The 21,383-nt window shown below is 38.6% G+C and overlaps 1 protein-coding gene across 15 annotated transcripts in view; it reads left to right on the forward strand.

Moving 5' to 3' along the window:
* The window catches only part of MIPOL1 (mirror-image polydactyly 1), a 201,633-nt gene that overhangs the window by 173,937 nt on the left and 6,313 nt on the right, over positions 1-21,383 (forward strand). For all 15 annotated transcript variants that reach the window (XM_075103412.1, XM_075103414.1, XM_075103421.1 and 12 more), the window contains one exon: positions 1,249-1,479. In XM_075103412.1, coding sequence (XP_074959513.1) covers positions 1,249-1,479 — 231 coding nt within the window. The remainder of the gene's footprint in view (positions 1-1,248; positions 1,480-21,383) is intronic.

Below are 21,383 nucleotides of genomic sequence, written 5' to 3' on the forward strand. Positions count from 1 at the left end.
TGATTCCGCGGGAAGTAATTCCGCAGTCAACAGGCTTCGTTGAGAGTTTTTTACCTGATACACCATCTTCTTTATTCTCCTTTTTTCAATTTCTTCTCATTGTTTATAGGTATTTATAGGAAATCTGTCCGCCTAATATCCTTCTTTTTGCTTATTTTCCACAGGTATTTTTAGCTGATCCAGGCGTATTTCTTTCTTTCAGCTTCAGGAATCTATTGCCTTAAGACCCTATTCAATTTCATTTTTAATTTCTGATGTCTCTTTGATTTGCCCAGAACTTTCTGGCACACAAATACAATGCATGTAGTAGTGTATTCTGCTCTGTATAATGAAAGAGTATTATTTTTGTGCTCTATGATTTGGTATCTCTATGAATATACCTCAAAATCATGTATAAAACTGGATGGGTTGAATATACATCCGTGGTACTTCAGTGTGAAATAGATGGCAAACATGTCCACTTTTTGCCTGAGTGAAGCCAAAACAGTGGGTCAGAAAGGACCTTGCAAGAAATTATGGTGGAGGGCACTACAGATATCAAAATGTCCAATGATAAAACCCTGATGCTGGCAAGTTCCCTATCTCTGTCTGCTACAGAGAGGCTATGTACGACACAGTATATTCTAGTACAGGTGTTACTAGCTTATTGAAACTAGCATCAAGAAATATTTAAGTTTCCTCTCACAAAAACATTGACCAAAGACCGTCAGAACTGGTTAGCATGTGCAAATCATTCATCTTTCTAAGTAATGCTGCTGATGTAATGATTTTAATTTTTGCATTGTAGCATTTTTATTCCTTTCACTATACTGAAAAATCTGCAATTTTGCAAATAAACCCCCATAGTTGGTGAGTCCCCTTGCTAAAAGAGAGTCCTGTGTAACACGAGTTATAACGCATCAGTAGTTTATCGTGATTAGTTCAACTTCATGTAGAATGCCAACAACTTTTCGCTGCAGCTCAAAGGTGATCATGAACATGCTACAGCCGAAAAATACTCTCTTAATTTTTTGTTGAATAGGTTTTTGACATTTTAAAATTCTGATAGTTGTTATATATTTCTAGAAGAGCCTTGTGGAAACGAGATGTTCTTTTCGTTCTCTGTCATTTTTGAAATAAAACTTGTTTTGTTATTAGTGCATGTGGATCCATATATGAAAATATTAAAAATATGAATTAAACTGATATAGTATTCTTGCAGCTCAGCCTTATTAAGAAACTTAATAATGTGTGATTTTGTTTTCCCAGCTTATACAAATCTTTGTCTGAAGGAATGAGTCTGAAGGACCAGCTTAACTGTACTTCTGGTACTTCTGAGGGTGCACTGCAAGGCAGGGGGGATGTTGTGACCCTTACCTGTCGCCAGATTGAAGATCTGGCAGCTCAGCTGCAGCAAGCCCGGTCAGAGCAAAAGGACACAGAACTGAAGCTCCAGACAGCCCTGGAGGCTTCACGGGAGGCCAATGAAAAAGTTCAGAAGTAAGTCACTTGCCTTCTTCCAAGAAAATTGCAGTTGAAAACCAAATAAAATGTTGTTTCTTCTGGGATTTTGTCTATGACTGAAGGTGTGGCAGTACTCAGAAAAGGTCTTTTAAAGCAATTCCTTCTTGTCACCCATTCAGCTCGTTACCTACTCAGTGTGAAGCTGATCATTCTAACAGTTTTGTAGTATTACGCAAGTCAGCATGCCTGTCATTACTGTTATGGAAACTGCTTTCTACAAGCGCAAGTCACAGAGAAAGTGTTTCTGTCTCCTATGAATGGTTTTCACTGTCTTTTTACCCCATGGCAATCCTATGGCAACAGAGTATTTGCCTTTACAATTGCATGGTAGAATATTAAGGTTCTCATTTTTGGTCTGTTACACATCTGGCGGGTTTCATGCCGTGGTAAATGCTGATGGGGTTGTTGAGGGGTGGCTTCAAAATCTCACTGAAACCAACAGGAAGTCTCTGAGTCACTGAACAGGGATTGTATTCTCTTTCCCATCATAAGATTCCCTGTTAAAAGGTTACTGAACTCCAAAACCTGAAGTTCATATCTACTAAGTCCTCACTGTCACATTTGTTATTACTAGCACATAAGCCTTTGAAAGTCTGATTGCTGGGACATAGGCAAATGTGTAGGCCAAGCCTCTTCACAGTCTGGCACTTCTCATCTCTGCATTACATTCATCAGCTGCAAAATACCCCTCTCTCACCCTTCCAAGGTGGTCAACGCTGAACTGATGCAAATTTTCCCTTCTGCCCATATTTGTCTTCAACTTTAATGTCTGCGGCATGTTTCCAGAGTAGCCAGAAATTAGCTTATAATATATTGCAAGGACCTAACAAGAGTTTGTGTTTAAAAAAATACATGCTGAGTTATCCTATTAAATAAAGACATTATATTTTTATATTTTTATTTATTTGTAGCTACATAAAATATAGTTAAGATAGATAGATATGAAAATACATCTCGTCAGTCATGTCTCTAAAATCTCCAGTGGTTGACTGAGAATCATTCAAATCTTTATTCTGAACACTTAGATATATTTGAAACTTCAGCAGGTGCGTGCTTGATAAAAACAAGCCTATGAAAAATAATTACAGCACGTTAAAGAGAATATTGCCTAAACCTTTCTGTGCATTGTTTAAAGTTGTTATTTCATTTCATTTTATTTATAAACATTTATTAGCCACAGATATTTAAACGAAGGTGGGGTTTTTTTTGTTTTGTTGTTTTGGGGTTTTTTTAGTGAAACAGTCTCTTATAATCCCATGTAACCACGGTGGCTAGAGCAGAAGCGCAGCCGCAACCTGAATTAAAGTGGTTGTGGTGCACTGTTATAGCGAAAAGAATTTACACAATTTAACATGCTCAACTACTTGGGAAAATTTTGGTCAGGTTAGTTTTCATTATTGCTAAGATCAGACCACTGAGCCTATAGCAAAATTAAACAATTGGGTGAAGTCTTTTGATGACAATAGCATGCCCTTTTTACCAAGAAACTGTGGAAATGCTCTCTGCGTCTTCCCAGCACCCGGAGTCATCCACCCCCATCTTATAATTCAACCTGCAAACAGATTAAGCAGCTGAGTTTGTGGAAAGTGTGTTTACTTTGAGCTAAGAACCCTTGTGTGACACTATAGAGATTCCTCTGACACCTCTGGGAGAGCTACACAGACAGTTCGTACTCATCAGCAGGGAAACCGGGCTGAGAATTCCCAATTTCTTTGTAACCTCAACTGCTTCATACAAATCAGTGTTTGGCAATTAGGCAGGAACTCATTTGTTAGCTTAGTTTTTTATTTCGAAGATGTAGGTTGTTCTACGTTTCAAAAAGGAACTGACAATTTATAAACCTGTCAACAAAAAGGCTTCTTGGTATTAATTACAGTAGTATTAATTATTAGCACTGTCTTAAGAGGATGCTTATTGTAATTTAAAATGTGACACTACGATTTATAGCCTAAATAGGGTTCTAAAACATCTGTTTTCTTGACTACTTTTAAATGCTCAAGTAAAATTGAATTCTGACAAATGAAGATAGTATTTTTAGCAGCTATATAAAGCAGTTTCTCAGTACTATTCAATAAACTATCTGAATAATGTAGCAACAGTTAAAAATCAGAAGAGGAAAATAATTATGAGCTTCATTAAGAAAGAGCATAATTAGAATAATTAAAATAATGTTGGAAAAGGATGTACTTTGTATCTTCATACCATATAATTTACTGGTGTTCACTATGCCTTTGCTAATCTGTTCTCTGGCAACACTAAAGAATTTTTTAATATTCTTAAAAACTTTAGTGTTCGCATTCAGCATCATATGCAGAGCTTGAAACAGAGATGTAATTTCTCCACAGCATTGCCATCATGTCAGCCGCTTGTGTACCCACCTGCAATTGTTGCTTTCTAAATGTGAGATCCAAGTCAGAATAGTGGTCTTGTGTCTTCCGTCAGGACACAAAGCATCTAAGAAATTCCTGGATCCTATCCCACATGAAACAGCAGCTGTGAACCAGGAGGGGGGTATACTGGCATTACAGTGAACTTGGATATAGTGAAATTCTGTTTATACTGAAATAGGGTGAACATCACGCATCAGCTCACTGCAGTGTGAGATGTAAATTGCGACTGTGTGCTCTTGCCTGTGAAGACGATTTGCCGTTCTAGCAGGCGTGGTGGTGTGAAACAGAAAATGTTGATGCTCAGTGAGTGACCACACAGATTTAGCAGCATTTGTTTGAACCTCTTTTGATTTTGAAATGTTAACAAGATACACATTAGCCTTTTAAGAGAGCACTATTCTAGTTTATAAAGCAAATACACGTTTTAACTGTCCAGTGTATGTAAATAAATACATGTATGCGCACACATAACAGTACATATTTATTCAATAGGAAATTATGATGATCTGCATGATGCTTAATACTATAAAACTGTACTCTGTAGAATGGCTGTGACTATGATTTCATATATTTAATTAATGTTTCTAATTCATGGTTACAAAGAATTAGGACGGTGGTGCAGAATTCACCAGGAGTGTTGGCACAGCGCCACAGGCCCCCTGCAAGTTTGTCCTGCTGGAGAAGCCAGGAGCCAGCTGGTGTAGCCCCAGCAGGGAAATGGGCTGACCTGGAGAAGGTGGCTGGAAAAGCCTGTGAATTAATTAATGCCTCTGCCAGCAGAGGAAGCAAGACATTTTAAAACTGCCCTTCCTGCTGGAACCTCTGGGATTGAGGAGTGGCTACTGATGTCAGTGAGATCAGAGGAGGTTATAATGTAATACCGAATCAATATTAGCCAATTATCAGTAAAGGTTGAAGCCACTTTTGATGTGTTTTTTCCAGGAAATGTTCTATTTTCCTGCAACAGCTTTGCAGCTGGAGTGAATTTTAATGCAATTTGTGTATTGAGGGCTTCTGTTTTTTCTCACAATTTAATGATTCTAGCTCAGTAAAGCATAGCTCTCTGCATGTGAGCGCAGTCACTCTTGCACACTCACATAGCTGTGTAAGGTGGCAGCGGAGGGTGCACGTGTAGAATTTCTCTGCAATCCTCTAAAAGTAAACACAAATCCACAAAGTAATAGTGCAATGCTGAAATATACAGGTATGAAAATAAGCATAAATGGTGACAAATATGCTGCTTGTGCGCTTGTTGAGGTAGTTCTTACAATGAACAAAGCTAATATATGTGATGTAAAACAGCAATTCTTACTTCATTTATCCTTAGCTGTTTATTAAAGACACTTTTTCTTTTGAGTTTGGGGTTTTTTTCTTTTAAGGAGGAAGTCGGGAGAGTTACAGATTTGGATAAAATACTTCAGTGGATTGAATACGAAAGAAAACTAAGCAATCTTCGTAATAAGCAGGTAGTTTTATCAAAGGAAATTAGTCTCTCTCATCAAAGAAATACTACCCTTAATAACATTTGCTTTGCCTCTTAAGGTGTTATTTTTTGACCACCTAGCTTTCATGGTTACTGGAACACACCCTTTTTTTGAGTAGTCCTGCATTTCCATCCAGCATTTCTGAACACGCTTTCTCTGCTTTCGTAGTTGCTCACTTAGTTTTGTTCCTTAGCTGATGTGATAAATAAGTCGATCGATGACACAATAAAAACAAACAGTTCTTACCAGGATTCAACACAGCTGAAAAGAATATAAAAATGGAAAGAAATAAGGAGCAAGCATTTATTAAGTGATTAGAGTGCCCCTCTGCTGCGAGTAAAACTAATCTGCCTTCCGTCTATGGGAGCTGTGTGCGTTTCACATCGACGTCCAAGATGTTCTCCAGTGCTGGCTGGAGGGTCTAATCTTTCCCAGAATGATCTGAGCAGTGCAGTTCAAGAACAAGAATGAATATTTGAATAATCACACCACAATGTGAGGTGACCCTCCGACAGGGGACTGACCAGATACACATATGGATTTTGGGAGGACGCTCTGATGCTCTTTTTTAACACAGCTGTGAGAAGAATGTGGCTAAGACGCAGTAGTCTTTCTGGAGTATAGCCGGCAAAGGAAACCATGAGGAGCAGAGAATTTAACACATGGGTGTAAGAGAGTCCGCTTCATTGATGCGATCTGAGGGGAATGTCTAATGACTGGAAGAATCAAACTTGGCAATGAAAACACAAAGCTCTTTTCATCAATTCAAACGCAGACTCTAAAGCTGCAGATGGTTACCTCCAGCCTTGCCTATTCAGTGCGGGGTTGTATAAAATGGCACTTTGGTGAATACTAATAGATCAAAACAAAGATTTAATAACATAAAGATGTGGTGTTCATTTTTAAATGAGGATACAGGTCAGTGTCTCAGAAAAGAGTGAAATAAGTATCCTTATGTATGGGTCTAAAGTCTCTGGAGATTTTTAACTGCAAACATGGTATCTTTAGTGTGCAGATTGTATTCAGTACAGCACAGCTATGCAGGGAACAGGCTAGAAGCAAGATTTCTGAATTATTATACTAACTGAGCCTCTTTGCGACATGCAAATGTTGTTAACTAGTTATCTCCCTTTTAAAATCATACCTACATATATTTGGTTCAAGTATACATTGTAGGTTGTATGCTTTCAGTCACTCCTTGTAGATAAGAATGGAGCTAGTTAATTAGGAATTGCAGGCAGAAGCACTGCACAAAAGAAACAAGTTTTACATTCACCAGGACTTAAAGCTATTTGTTTTGGAGGAACCACCAAATGTCAGATAACTCGACTGGCTTTCTTTAAAATTTTAGAGGTACATTTCTTTAATTTTCATATTTCAAAAAAATAAATACAATTACTGTCTTACTTTAGTAAGACATTACATCTAGATGCTCAGACTTCCCTATTAAAACTAGACTGCTTTTTTTTTTTTTTCCCTTACAACACGTTAACTACTGGAGGCTAGGAGTACAGCTTCACAGATATTAATAGTTTTACTGATTTGTGTTAGTAAATAATTTAGCAGATGTCAAAAGTTATTTGACTTTTAATGAAAACTACTGTGCTGCCTGCTGCTATGAAGTTCTGCTGGGACTGAATAGTTGGTAATTTTTGAATATCATATAGAGAATAATTTAATTGGTGCTGGTGTTTTGAAATGTAAAGTGAGTTCTGGTGACTTGTTGAAGAAGGTAGATGTAGAGCTAATTTCTTAGTTACAGCAAATTGGCTTCGCTCTGTCGCACCGAGTTGCATTCATTTGTCCCAGTTAAGGATATGACCTGTAGTTTTCTGAGAAACAGATGCTGGTGGGCACACTCCCGAGCGAGTGAGGGCAAAGTGCTAAGTATCTTTTACTTGCTGTAGCAAGCCACAGAAATCAATGGTTATGAGAGTTTGTATGGAAGGAAATGGGGATCTGAGGAAGACAACTCTTGTAGCAGTGTAAGCTACCAATGAAAATTAGCGATAGTTCTGGACTTTCAGAACTGGATCAAAAGTTATTAAAGGAGATTCAACGTGGAAAAAACTGCTTGATGAGGACTGATATGTTGGCTGCCTCATGCAATGATTAAAAGCAGATTATAAGCTCCATGGGGCCCATAAGAGATACACAATCTCCACAGGCGGGGTTTTATGGTGTTTAGGAAACCCACACTAGCCAGATGGAAGACTCCCAGGCACGCAAAACTACCACATGCCCCGAAGAATTCTGCAGAGTGCAGCAGAGCTGATGCAAAGTTTCTTTGGCATGCAAGACATGAATAGGAACATGAGAAAGTCTAAAACACAAAATCTATTAACAATCACATCATATTGTATATGAAAATATTGCCATTAACTAGGGTAGCAATAACAGACAGCGTGAATTTATTGCATTTAGGGGCAACAGGCTTGGAAGTAGCCTGCTTTAGGAATTTAGTGAGGAATTAAGACTAATTGAAATGTGTGAAGAAAGTCATGTGTGATCTAACTGAAAGCAGTATATAGTAGGGTCAGAATTTATTTAACTAATTGGAATACTGTGCTAACGCCACTGACTCCTCTCAGAAGAATTCACCTCAGACTGCACTAGTATGCATAGTGAAATGATTAATCAAAAAGTTGTGTAGAGATACCTGTTTGTTGTAATAAAAGAATTGATTAAGCCAGTGAGGTTATGTGCAGCCTGAGAGAAATTCAACATATAGAGTGAAATCAGTTTTCTGGGTCTGGAGAAGATAAAATATTGAACTAATATTTAAATCTAAGGTGAGCTGAACAAATCCAGTCACTGGCAGCATACTCTGGACTGTGGTAGGTATACCGCGTTTCTGTATCACTAGGCAGATCTTGTTTCCCTTGGTAAGGCTAACTTATTATTCATGCTATACAAAAGGAAATATATCACTTTTGCAAAGCTGTAATGGACTATATTTTCTGTATTGGATTATATTATCTTTATTGGATGACACTTCACTTTTACCAGTTTTTGGATTGCATACTCCGTGTTACAGTCCGGTTAAATTTCCAGGCTGAGATGGAGGGAGTGCCTGATAACTTAGGACCACTAACACTAATAAGTTCCCAGCCCAAAGAAGAGAGGACTTGGGTTAGCATAAGCAGAAAACTTCTGACTGAAAAAATACAATCAACTTTTTGTCTTTTCTGCCTGGGTTCCTTGGAGACCCAAATGGAGAAGCATGTGCTGAACCAGAGTGATGCACACTCGTTGCACTGAGATCTGTGTGGAGCAGCGTGACCACAAACATTTTCTTTCAAAAGCTTCCTTGGCATCTGTGCCCCCCTGCCCCAGTTTTCTAAGTGGTTGTTTGGGAGCTGGGGTACTCCAGGGTGTGATTGAATGGAGTTTTTTCCTTCTCCATCTGAGGAGATCCTGGTTCAGATGTCCTGTATCTCAGGGGGATGTTTTAGCCATGCAGGCCTGGGCTGGATGTTCTCTATTCCTTGCCTTGAAGTAGTACCACACAGCAGAAAATAACGCAGGCTTCTCGGATAAGAGAGCAGTGAGTAGGCTACTCACCTGTGAGAAGCAAGACCTGGTTGTGATACTTCCCTTTAGGGCTTTTTCTCAGTTTTATCCAATGCCTGTTGAACATAAATACAGAGCCGGTATCAGAACACCCATCTCCCATTTTCCAGGTGAGTGCCCTCGATCACCACCGACAGAATCACACCTTCAGGTCTAATAGCATTCCAGGTGTTTCTTCTGGAGAAATTAATGGCTTCAGAAAGAGAATCAGAGAAGAGTCTTCAGCCCTGGAGCATACAGCTCTCCTGAGAAGTGGCACATGTGGGTTAAAACCAAGTCTTCCTCAGCTTGGCTGAATGCTCTAGCTGATAGTATAATTTTTTATACTTGTTTTTAAATGGAGGAGTGGTAGCACTGCTGTTATCTTTGTCGCCTTAAAAGAAACAAGTGGCGTCAGGTTAGTTTTAGAGAAGGGCAGCTTGAGGACCTCTGGACAGCTTGGAGCAAGACGCTTAAACTGACATTTAAAAAAAAAGGGGAAAAAAAAATAAAAAAAACCTATTTGGCTAGTTTAGGACCACCCTCCTCCCTAAACTAGTTGTTGCAAATCCCATCCCAAGGTGCTGCCATGCTGTCTGTGTAGTCTGGAGGAGGAACGCACCAGTGCAGAGCACACATGGAGCTGCAGATCCCATTCTTCACACCAGAGTCCTGAAAGACAGATTGGGTGATGTTCAGAATTACTGCAGCTGAAACCCTTTGTCGTACTAATGATTCATATCTTTTAACATCTCGTTTTCATTTGAAGACGGCCCTTAATAGAGCAGTTTGTGGTATTGGTACCAAAAGTCTCATACAGTTATGATGTATGATATTGCCAGAGCAGATTGTGGGATATCATTCTCATGGACAATTTGGGTATCATAAATGATAGTGAGGCCTTTAGCATCTGACAGTTTATGACCAATGCCAGGACTATGTTCAGTGGTGTACTTAACAGAATGAAGACAAAAAATCCCAACCAAAGGGAGTGACAGATAAGCCTTTCCTGCCTTCCTTGCACACCCAAGGTATCCATTGACTGCAGGGAGTTTCACATGGATGAAGAATGCAAAACTGAGCATACAGTCTACGTCAAGTGTTTGTTTTCTTTGTGTAGCTATGGTTTACATTTACTTAACCTCTGTAAATTGTGGAGTGCAGTGCAGATATTGTTTTCTTAAAGTATGGGTAGTTACAATATAAACACAAATATTTATCATCATTTGAATATTTATCATCTCAGCCCTTCACGAAAATATAAGCAGTGCTGAAACTTCGTTCTCTCAAACACTAAAATGTATTCTATGAAAGTCAAATGTTTTCACAGTCAACATAATCACAGCATCCCAGTTTTTGACCTGTGTGTTCATTTACAGTTTGCTTATAGCTGCTTCACAGAGATGGAAGTTTGTAGATTACAACATGGTTTTATTGATTTATCAGTAGCAAAATACACTAAGTATACTCAGTAAACTGGATCGGCTAGCTCTTGGACTTGTATTGTATAATATCAGCTTGTTGTGGAATACTTCAGATCAAAATCAGAATGTTGGCATAGTTAACATCAATGGTGTAAACCAGACTTGCAAAGACTAATATTTAGTAAGACCAATAACACAAACAAATTAGATTTTGAAGTTGTTTGCCCAATAGGAAGAAGCACGCTGACACAGTATTTGTAAGCTTATAGTTAACCATTCTATGACAAATTATTAAATAACTTTGAAAAGCAGACTGAGTGCTCCTTGAAGAACAGCAAGAAAACTTATTCTCAGACTTGCTTTTTTTTCCAAGGCGATAAAATGAGTGTCACAGCAAATAATCATTTACTTTAATATTATATATCCAAATAAAATGAGTCCATGGCATTTACATTGCCGTTACTAAATAGTATTTGGTTTGTTTGCAAGAGTCATTTATTTGTGGCTTGGCTGAAGGAATAAAAATAAATTTGCGGTTCTTTCTGTTAATACTCATACTGTTTCTTAACATATGCAAAATATTGAATACTGTAAATGTATGTGCAGAAGCTCAACAAGAAACCCCAGACTTTCTGAAACTTCTGAATTGCGTATCTTTTAGAGAATTGCTGGAACAGTTCTTTACAGCAACAAATAGAAATAACTGACTAGGCCAGCAGGGTATTTAATTTTAAGCAAACTTGAAATAATTTAAATTTTTCCACTCCTTAAAACCAAGTGTACCCTTAGTGAAGCAGTGGCTAGTTCTCCAAGGAAAAAATTACAGTTCATGTTTCTAATCTGAGTCATTAATTAATAGCCAGGTTTTTCTGTAGGGCTTTTAATTTTTTTTAGCAGTGTTTTGTAGAAAGGCAGTATCAATTGTATTTATAAGTACGAGAGCTAACAGCTTTAACCCCATCATTGCCACTATTTTATTGGCAAGTTGCTCGGCTTTCCCAGTCTACGTTTTTGCTGTACGTATGTGATGTGGGTGTAAGGATATATAACACTGAGCTGTTGCAAGGCATAAATCTTTAGGACCAAATTTTATTATTTCAGCTTCAGATTATGGAATTTTTGCCCATAGAAAGTATCAGAATTAAGCCTTTGAGTGGAAGACATTGCAGGAATTGGAGAAGTGTATAATAAAATTACTATATTTAGCACTTTATTCTGTGCCTCATAATATATCCAACTCTATTGCCTCAATCTTTTATTTGCTAAGGTAATCATATAAATTATTTGAAGGATGTAACAGATGAACATCTACATGTGATAAAAGGGATATCCCAAGTGGTGAACTCAACACAAAAGACGTTTCACAGATCTCTGATTTTAAACACTGAGACAATTTTTTACTCTATGCTTTTGAAGAATTGATATAAAGCCAGATTTTTATGCTTCCATCAGCAGAGATTAAAAGGTTTTTCTCCTACAATCAGTCCCATTCATATCAGCCACGCAGAATTGCCACTAAGACTGAGTCTGCAGGCTCACTAGTTCAGAAGAATTAAAGCTGTCCTCAAAATGAGCTGAAGGTCCACTGCTTCTCTCCTGTGTCAGCCTTGCTCAGGAATTCGCTCAGCTCCCAGGAGCAGGAGGAGAAGCTCATTCCCCGTCAGATAGCAGGAATATGGAGCAAAATAGGCCCAGAAGGCCAGTTGAAAAAAATCTCTTGTGAATTGTCTTGCTAGAATGGTGCAGAAGACTCTTAGAGACAGTCTGTCTGCTGGCTACTGGAGAAAGGTTACTGAAGCTTAGAAGTGGGAAGGCTTGGTTTTACCTTAATGGCCTTAAATGACTGATAACTTAGTAAAAAGCCTATGAAGTATTTTAAGGAGCACTATGCATGTGTAGAAGGCACTTTGGTCTGTGATGCTAATTCTCATCTGATAATTTAAAAGCCCATTTCTTCTGTGTAAATGAGGTAGGCATCTTTTCTGGTTTTTTCCCTGCATAGGGGACCCCATCGCAGCATCACCATAACAGACAAGCTTCACGCTGATAACATCTATTTATCTGTAATATATTGCAAACATTAAGAGGGGGAGAGGATGTTTCACCCACTGATTTTTTTGTTAGTCTGCTACTGGAGGAAGACCACACTTATTTTTTCTAGAAATACTTTTCAGGAGTATGACTAAGTGTGAGTCGCCCTGAAACCAGGAGACGTCTGTGCACACCACTGGATCACTCCGGAAGGGTGGGGAGTTCACCTACTAGTCTGAGCCCATTACAAAGGACTTTTTGCAAGTGGGAACTTAATTAAATGCTTTCCTCTTGCATCCAAACCCATTTCCATTGTTACTTGATCTCTCAGTGATATCATAGAAGACATTCCAGCTTGGGCAATATCCTATCAGTTACGCCAGGAAGGCAAATCTATTTAAATACCTCAAACCCATGTAAAAACAATTATTTTTAATGTAAAGTGGAGGGTTTTATGATGTTTTATAGGAAGGAATTTTCTCTCCACAAGCTCCAGATTACTCTTGGTCATGAGGGTGGGAGCTGTCTAGAGCCAGCAAGTCTGCGTCAGGTTTTGTAAAATATTTGTGGAATCAAGAAAAAAACTCATGTTGTCTTTATTGTTTACCATATCAAGAGGAGTCTGCCAGAGTTGTGCTTTGATGGGATGTACTTGAGAAGCAGTCTGAGCAGTACCTCAGTATTTGTGATTTTACAAACTCATTGTAAACAAGACAACAAGAACATGCCCGAAAGGGGTGGAGCTGGCTTGGAATAGGTAGCTGAGAGGTTCAGACCTGGCCTTACAAGGAAGGCTTGTTTGAAACATGCAGAAAGATGTAATGTGGTGGTTTCAGAGAGATGCTTTTAAATTTTAGAGTCTCTTAGTAACCCCGTTCTCTACAGATCCTTAAATGTATGTCAATCTGCTTGTCCTGCATTCTATGAGGAACCCTGTCTGTTTGTTTTGAAGGTTTGAAATAATATTTGTTTTAGATAATCAATTTTTTACATTGTTTTTAAATATTTCTGAAGAGGGATTTAGAACAAAATGAAATTAAATCCTCTAAAAAGTAGGTCCTTTTTCCATCTGCTGAAATACATCTCATCTGGGTATAGAATAAGAGAACTGGGTAGTTGTTACTGGTTGACATGGTCCAGAGCACAGACTGAGAAGCTGAGAGAGATGGGTTCTATATCCAACAATTTTAGACTCTAATTCTGCAGGTATTTATGTGTATACCTTTTTTTTCCTTTTTTTTTCTTTTTTTTTTTTTTTGTGCACATGAGGAACCCAGTTCAGCTCAAGACTACTTATACATAAGGTTAAGCATGAGAAAAAGTTTGTGGGTCTTTTCAGTTTTCTTGTTTGGTTGAGCTTTAGCAAGTCATTTCACTTCTCTGCATGCTGTTTTGCCAAATGCAAAATACACCTAATGCAACATAGACCTGATGTCTGCCTTTTGAACACGTTACGTAAAATTTATGACCATCCCTCCATGTTGTGAGCATTCAAAGCAATGAGTATTTGCTTTTCTGAGGTAGCGTTGCTCCCAAGAAGAAGGCAGGAAACAGTTCAGAGACAGAATAAGCTTGCCTGTGATTCATGGCAGTCTAATGATACCAAACATCATTACCAACGGGCAGGACTAGTGTTCCTCAGGAGTCAGTAGGAAGTAATATTTTGTCTCTTCAAATTAATAAATACTGTGACAGAATACTTTCTGTAGGGAAGATATATCAGCGTAAGGTAAAACTGGTAGCTTTTCCTAAGTATATGACAGAGACTTCCAGGAAGCATTTGGCAAGAAAATACAGGAGACCCTTGCCTATTCATATCAGGACAAAGTTAGTGGAAGTGCTGTCACTGTAAGGAGTAGGCTTCAGTGTCAAGATTTCTCCTAAAAAAGATGCCAGCTGTGACCCCCAGTGAGTGGAAACAGTAACTCTCAGTGCTAAAAATAATTCAAGCTTATGGAAGGAGGTACATTAAAAGTTTTTCTTGCACAAATAGAAGTAGTAAACTGCATAAAAATTGCATATAAACTTTTAGACTGAAGCTGGAGTAATTAGATTAAATTCTGGGATCTGATTAAATAGTCTGATCAGTATCATTTGGCCATCATATGCCAGTATATCCTCTATTTCAATCATTGTTAATTTTTAAACTTTTTAATACCAGTCACATGCTCAGATATGAATGGTCCGTCCAATGGTAAGCGTCTCTGCCTGGTCTAAATGATGTGTGGTGTAGATCTCGATTTACTAAAACACAGATGAGGTTATAGCATAGTGGTTTCAGGGTTTATTTTTCTTTCTCATAAGCTCATTTATTTTAGGCAATCAGTGTATGCTGTCCTGAGAAAGCATTTGAAAGCAAAGGGGCAATACCTTTTACAAGGTGGCATTAAATCCAGCATAGATGCGAAGTCCTGATTCTGTATTATCCTGTACTGTGTAGCAATCTACGTCAATGCAAAGTAGGGTGAAATGCTGTCAAAATAGACCAACTGTGTTTACCACTCACTTTTCCTGCTGCTAGTGATGGCACAAGGTGAATAGTAATGGTGAGGTAGCTCATAATCTTCCAAACAGAAGGTGGAGAGCAAACAATTTGACAAGATTAGTTATTGTCGACCACAGATAAAGGCTTAATATTTTAGCCAAGGCCTGTGTAAGCCAGGTTTATTTTGAAATATGTCTGCTGTCAGGAGCCCAACTGGCTGTATTTACTTCTAAGTTTAATCATATACAGAATTACTCTTTTGGGTTGAGAAGACGCTGAAAGGGATTTAATAGGAATGCTTGTTTTGTGACAGTGCTTTTCAGACGCAGAATGGTTTGCCCTGCCAAATTTAAGGCCTGTAAGTTTAATGGAACATACTTTTTGGAGTGACATTACAAACAGTGTTGGGCAGGCAGGAATTGGCGGCAGTGCCTGGAGTGATTAGATTCAACACTGTGGTCTACCGCGGTTTAGAGCTCGCAGATGCTGCTAAATCGGTCTCTAAGACTTGTGTTTTAAGACCAGAAAGGACCATTAATACCAGTCAGTCCAGCCACCTGTCTAACACAGGGCACCGAATTTTACTCGGTAATTCCTGCATCAGGTTCAAAACCACTGCTGAACTCCAGCATGTCATTTAGAAAGACACCCGGTCTTCAATCCAAAAGATGTAGAGGGAACTTTGTTAAGCAGAGAGAGGCAGCCTGGTGTATCTGAACCACATGTAGTCTTTACCTCTATGATGATTTATGAAGGAATTGTTACAGACTGGTGTATGACCGTTAAATGCAACCAGTGATGTTTTTTAGTGAGTTGATCAAAAATTATTCTTGTTCAAAAGGTAGGCTTTTGAGGTGGCAAAAATAATACCTGAATTGAAGGATAAGAATAATTAAAGATTCACTGAACCACCCAGAGGTAAGGGGGCGATGCCTCTGTAGTGTGGTAGATAGGCCACTCACTGCGGGGTCATAGCCTTACGTTCCAGGCTTTGATCCAGTGAGCAATTTATTCAGTCAGAGCAGCCTCAATATTTGAAATTGAGAACAAGCCACCCCAGCACCCGACGTTAGCACAATGCTGCTCCCTTGAGAGGGAAGCAGCTGGAGTCCAGTTCCCCTGTACAGATAATAGAGCTGAACCAGTTTCCTCCAGCCTCTTGAGTAAATGATCCTATCCAAGTGACTGGTTTCTAGGTGAGACTAGTATCAGAGCAGCCTCTCTTCTCTCTGTCACTTGATTCCTTGACTTTTACAGAAAATGCCTGAAAATGAGTACTCCATTTAGGATTTGATTAAATATATACAAGAGAAAGACTGAAGGAAAGGAGAGGAAAAGGAAAGGAAAGGAATTTTTTTCATTTGAGGTGAAATTAAGTGAACTTTTTGTATGACCGCTCACCGAACAGTTATTCACTGAGCTCTGCTGCTAAACTGCTTGTAATGCTTTTGTCCAACGCATTTTATTTACGAAAGATATTTTCAAATGCTTGGTTTCTAAAGGGAATTAACGTTAGCAAAACACATTCCACAAAAAAGCCAGAAATCATGCAAGTAAGGCCATCTTCATAGCCTGAGCCTAATCTTATCTACTGGAAAGATAACCAAGGGTTATAGTTTAGGTTTATAAGCCTTTATATAGCATTTCAAACTCCAGGAGGGTTTTGTTTTTATCACTTAACTCCTCCATCTGCAGGTAGAAGCTATTGTTCTTGGCTAGTCTATGTATTGCTTTGCAGATTAGGACACAGGCTACTTGAAGGATGCCCTTTTCTTCCAGCTGGGTGTCCATTTTGGCTATTTCTGGGTCGTGATGCCCTGGAAGATCACCCTGTGGCTGTATAACTGTCATATTCAGAACTTGTGGATAAAGGCCACTGCTCTCCGTTGGGGTGAGTTCCTTTGGCCAGAGATGGAGCAGTGTGGGGGGATGTACTGATCTATGCGGATCTACAGAGTTGCAGGGTTTTTACTGATCCCAAGCTACAGTTTAGAGCTAGACGTCTTCAGCAGAATACGTGAAAGGAGAGCAAGCCAAAAATGTGGCTAAGCGTCGGTTCTAGAGACCAGTACATAACATGTTTGCAACTACATGTCCACCTTCTGGGCTCCCAGAACAAATTTCTCTGTCAGTAAGAATTTTAAGTCTGCTTTATGGAGACTGATTCTAAAACCAAAATGATTTATACTCAAGGGAGTAAAGCTCTCTGAGGCTTTGGTAAAAATCAAAGCAGATTGTCAGACAGTTCAGGAGCTATGTAAGAGCACTCCATATAACAACATACACTCCATAGAGGCTTTTTGTCAGATGTATGCATAGGTGATAAGAGAACACAATTTGAAATAACTGGAAGAGGAGTTGAGAACAGTCGAGAAATTGTCTTGGGAAAGACACACCTAGCAATGTTCTTGTTTAGGTAGCATTCCTCTGAAGATGAGGACCTTCTTAAAGCTTAGCAACACTTTTAAAAGTACATATTCAAACCGGTAATATTGTAGCAGCAAGCCCCTCAAGGAGGTCTTTTTATTTCTGTATTAAAACACAGATTCAGGTTCACCTGATTAATTCCAAATTTGTATTGAGCAAGAATTAATCCACTGCAATTCAAGACTCTTCACGTGATGCACCTTTTGCTAACTTAAAAATAATGATAGTCCAGATGTCCCTTTCCTAATTTATGGTTTGGGTTTTTTATTTTTCCATTTCATGGAAGCACTGAGGTGAGCATTAAAGAAGTAAGTAGTGTAGATAAAGAATATTCCTAGCTCTCAACTTTGTGCTTTTCGTGGATACAAATTCTATCTATCCCAAAAAACACAGGACTTTTTGACCCTGGGTATGTGCAAGACTATAAATAAAAGCAAATCTATATCTATCCATCTGAATACATAGGTTGTTCCTGTATTTTATATGCCATTTTGTACTCATTTTGCATGCACACATACAGTAATCATGTAAAGAATGATGAAATGGTATTTGCTAAGAGAATTATCTTTTAAGGAACAGATTTTCTAGAATTATTTAAGTATCAAGAAATAGCAAAGGGATTTTCCAAAATTTCTAAGCAAGAAATTGAAATCTGTGAGAATGAAGAGTGAGACCTTAAGAGGCTTTGTTGAACACTCCTAAATGTGTCTGTCTGTCCTTGCACATTTGGACCTTCAGCACTGCAGCTGAGTTGCCCACCATATCATTCTTCTGTCTGACCTAAAACACCAGCTGAAATACTTTCTTCCTGTGTTACTGGTTTGGTTGCTGCATGAAATGCAAATTCAGTGAGTGTCTTTCTTACCTCTCAGGAGAAGATAGTGTCATGTTGTACATTTAATTTATACTATGAGGACTGTTTCCTTCACAAGCAAAAAGACAAATGTGATCTGTTAAATCTGTGTCTTAGTGTGCAGTCAAAGATTGTATTTATTGCTTTCAATTAAGTAAAATACAGTGAGATTATACTGGCAGATACATCATGATTGCACAAAGTAATAAAAGTTGCTTTCTTCAGGTCAGTGTCTTCTGTAATTTGAATGAAATTCTGCAAACACTGAGACTTCTAGGGTAGTTCCCAGCACCTCCCATTTGTCTCTTTAGATATTTAAGTTACCTTTGGTCTTGATGTATAAGACTGTTCCTTCAGTTTACCACAGATTAAAATGCTCAGCTTCCAAAGGAGCTGCCTGAAGCATCCCACCAGGCTGGGTACTGAGCCGTATTGACAAGAGGCAATTCTGCCACCCTCACCCCTTGCAGGTAGTACTTCATTGACACAAACAGCCTTGTCAGATGCCTTTTACTACTCACAAAGAAAAATGTTGCTTAGTGTGAGTTGGGATGGCAGAGTTGGGCCCTTAGTGAACAAAGAGTCCAGGATTATCATTCCGAAAAGCCCCCTGAGGCCTTTATCAAGAGTTATTAACCACTGATTCAGCCCATAGCATTATTTTGTAGGCTTAAGTGGGATTTCAGTAGTATATTGGGTCTTGTGTCTGTGTAGGGGTGAATTTTGCCCTCTGTTATTTTATCTTATAAATAGCTGTTACAGTTTCTCTTTTACATTATTGTTTGAATCTCTTTCAAAGGTATGGTTTCTTAATCCCCTGCAGCTTTTTTTTTTCTTTCTTCTAATAAAGAATAAATAAATTTGCAAATCCACACATGACTGAAACAAAAGGCAAATAAGCCCTGCACGGTTTGTAGTTGGTGCAGGATACCTCATTTTGATTATTTCAGTCATCATTCATTTGAAAAGCAGAAGCTATGATTGTTAAGCCTCATTATTTTCAATGAAGCCTGACAGTTTCAAGGTTAAACAGAAGACAGCTACTTTCATCCCAGTGGTATTTCTCTACAAACATGGGCAGCTCTCTGCTAACTTGTCTGCTCTGGTGTGCAGTGTCATTGCTTGGTCACAGAGGGGTGCACATCTAAGCAGGACAGCGTGCAGGACAGTGTGTAAGCAGTGACCTCCAACCTGTGTCTCCCCAAATGAAACTTCAATTACTGAAGTCATTTCTCCCCCACTTGTATAAGCCATGCAGTATTTCTTTTTAACTGAACAGTGATTTAAATAAGCCATGATCTCAGATTCTACTGTTTTTCTGCTCTGTCCCAGAAAACAATTTGCAGCCTGAGCCTTCTGTTTGTCCAGACAGTTTGAAATGTTTCTCCCGTGCTTTATGTCTCTGAAGCAAATTAGAGAAGGTGCTAGTGTGGAAGAGAAAGAGACCTTCAGTGATAGTTAAAGCGGCTGGGAAAGCCTCAATGCTTCTGAACATACATGCTGTTAAAAGTGACGACTGATCTGCCATTGCTTTCTGAAATTGCACATGGACTAACAACTGATTTAACAGGGAAACTTCTCAGTAAGAGAGGCTGAGGAAACTATGACCTATCGGTAACTGAGTTAAAACCCTCAGAACCCAGAAAACATTGATTTATGCACTGTAAGAGAACTTTCAGGAGCAAATAATCTGTGAAAGCCCTGTCTTTATACTTGCATGGACTGACTGCACCGAGTTATGACTGTCTGGGTGCTGCCTCCATAAAGAAGAATTGCACTAGTTGGTTAAAAAGTGATACATGGAAAACTGAAGGGAGAGGAGTAGCGAAGTAGTAGTTTTTCACCTGTGCTTTCACTCCATTAGAGTCCCTGTGGAACAGCTAGAACCAGCTGAACTTTCCACATACATTTCCTGCTGTCTGATAATTACATTAGGGTGGTGAATTCTTAATCTTGTTTCAGGAATTAAGTCACCTGGTGAGTACAATGAAAGGTGTAGCTTCATGGTGCTTGGTGGTTCCTGGAAAACAAGAGTGCTTCAATACGTACCATGTGCATTAGTCATGACTTGTGGCAATAAATCTAAGACGTGTTAACTAGTTTTCCTGCACTGAAATTACTAATGCATCCATGAGATAAAATTAATTTTGCAGTTTTGATAAAGCTGTGGGGTTTTTATTTCCTACCTGCATTCCTCATGTTGTATAATATATATAAAAAAACAAAGCAACCTGTCTTTTCAGATAAGAAAAAACGGTCAACTTTGCAACCGTGAATACAGCTATTTGAACTTGCAACTCTGTTTATCCATTATGGAAGTTGTTTGTATAATATGCTGAACATGGCTCTAAAAGTGTTCTACTACACACAGTTTCTGCTTTTATATAGTTTATATAGTTAGTTTATTTGTGGGAGAGCTTTCACTGGAGGATTCCATAAAACATAGATAAATTGAAGAAATAGCTTGAATGCATGGTTACTGGAGTGCTGAAGATGAATGCGTGCAAATGGAAAATGCTGAACAAACTTATCCCTTTGCATTTGCCTACATAGTTTAACAAAAGGAAAGAACAAATTAAGCCAGTGAGGTGCTGGACATGCTTATAGCCTGTGCCTTAAAGCTAAGAGAGGATTAGGCAGCTTTCTGTCCTACTTATTTAGACTGTTAATTTTTCTGTAGTTGTGTCAATATAATAATCACATGGGCCACCTTCAAGCTATCATCATCCACATCCTCAGAAACTTGGTTTGTTGAGTATTTTGACAAAGTTTTTTACATAAAACACAAGGGGTTTTAGGCATAAATTAATAAACTGGACAATAAAATTATCTGTTGGATAACAGGCAGGGTATTTTTTAAGGGTAAACAACAGCTAAGTGTTACATTTAACAAGAGCCATGGACCACTCGTATTTTCAAAAGCACAAGAATTTAATGTCTTGCTTACACCAAAGTGCATATGTGCCACAGGATTGCTGCACAGGGGTTTGTGTTAGTGCCTTACAGGGACCTCAGATACTACATATACTACAAAAGAAGAGTGAGTTGATATATACCACTGACTGCAAATGGGTTGGGTTGTAGGTTAAAAAGTTTTCAGTAACTTGTCTGCATTTTCCCTTAATGTCTGTCTTTTACAGTAGTGCTTTGTTTCTGAGCGTGACCACCACCAGGACAGCTTGGTTCAGTGCAAACACTGTCTCTTTCAGCCAGAACATTCCTAACGTTAGCTTC

The sequence above is a fragment of the Phalacrocorax aristotelis genome, chromosome 9 (genome assembly GCF_949628215.1).
Source record: "Phalacrocorax aristotelis chromosome 9, bGulAri2.1, whole genome shotgun sequence".
NCBI classification, from domain to species: domain Eukaryota; kingdom Metazoa; phylum Chordata; class Aves; order Suliformes; family Phalacrocoracidae; genus Phalacrocorax; species Phalacrocorax aristotelis.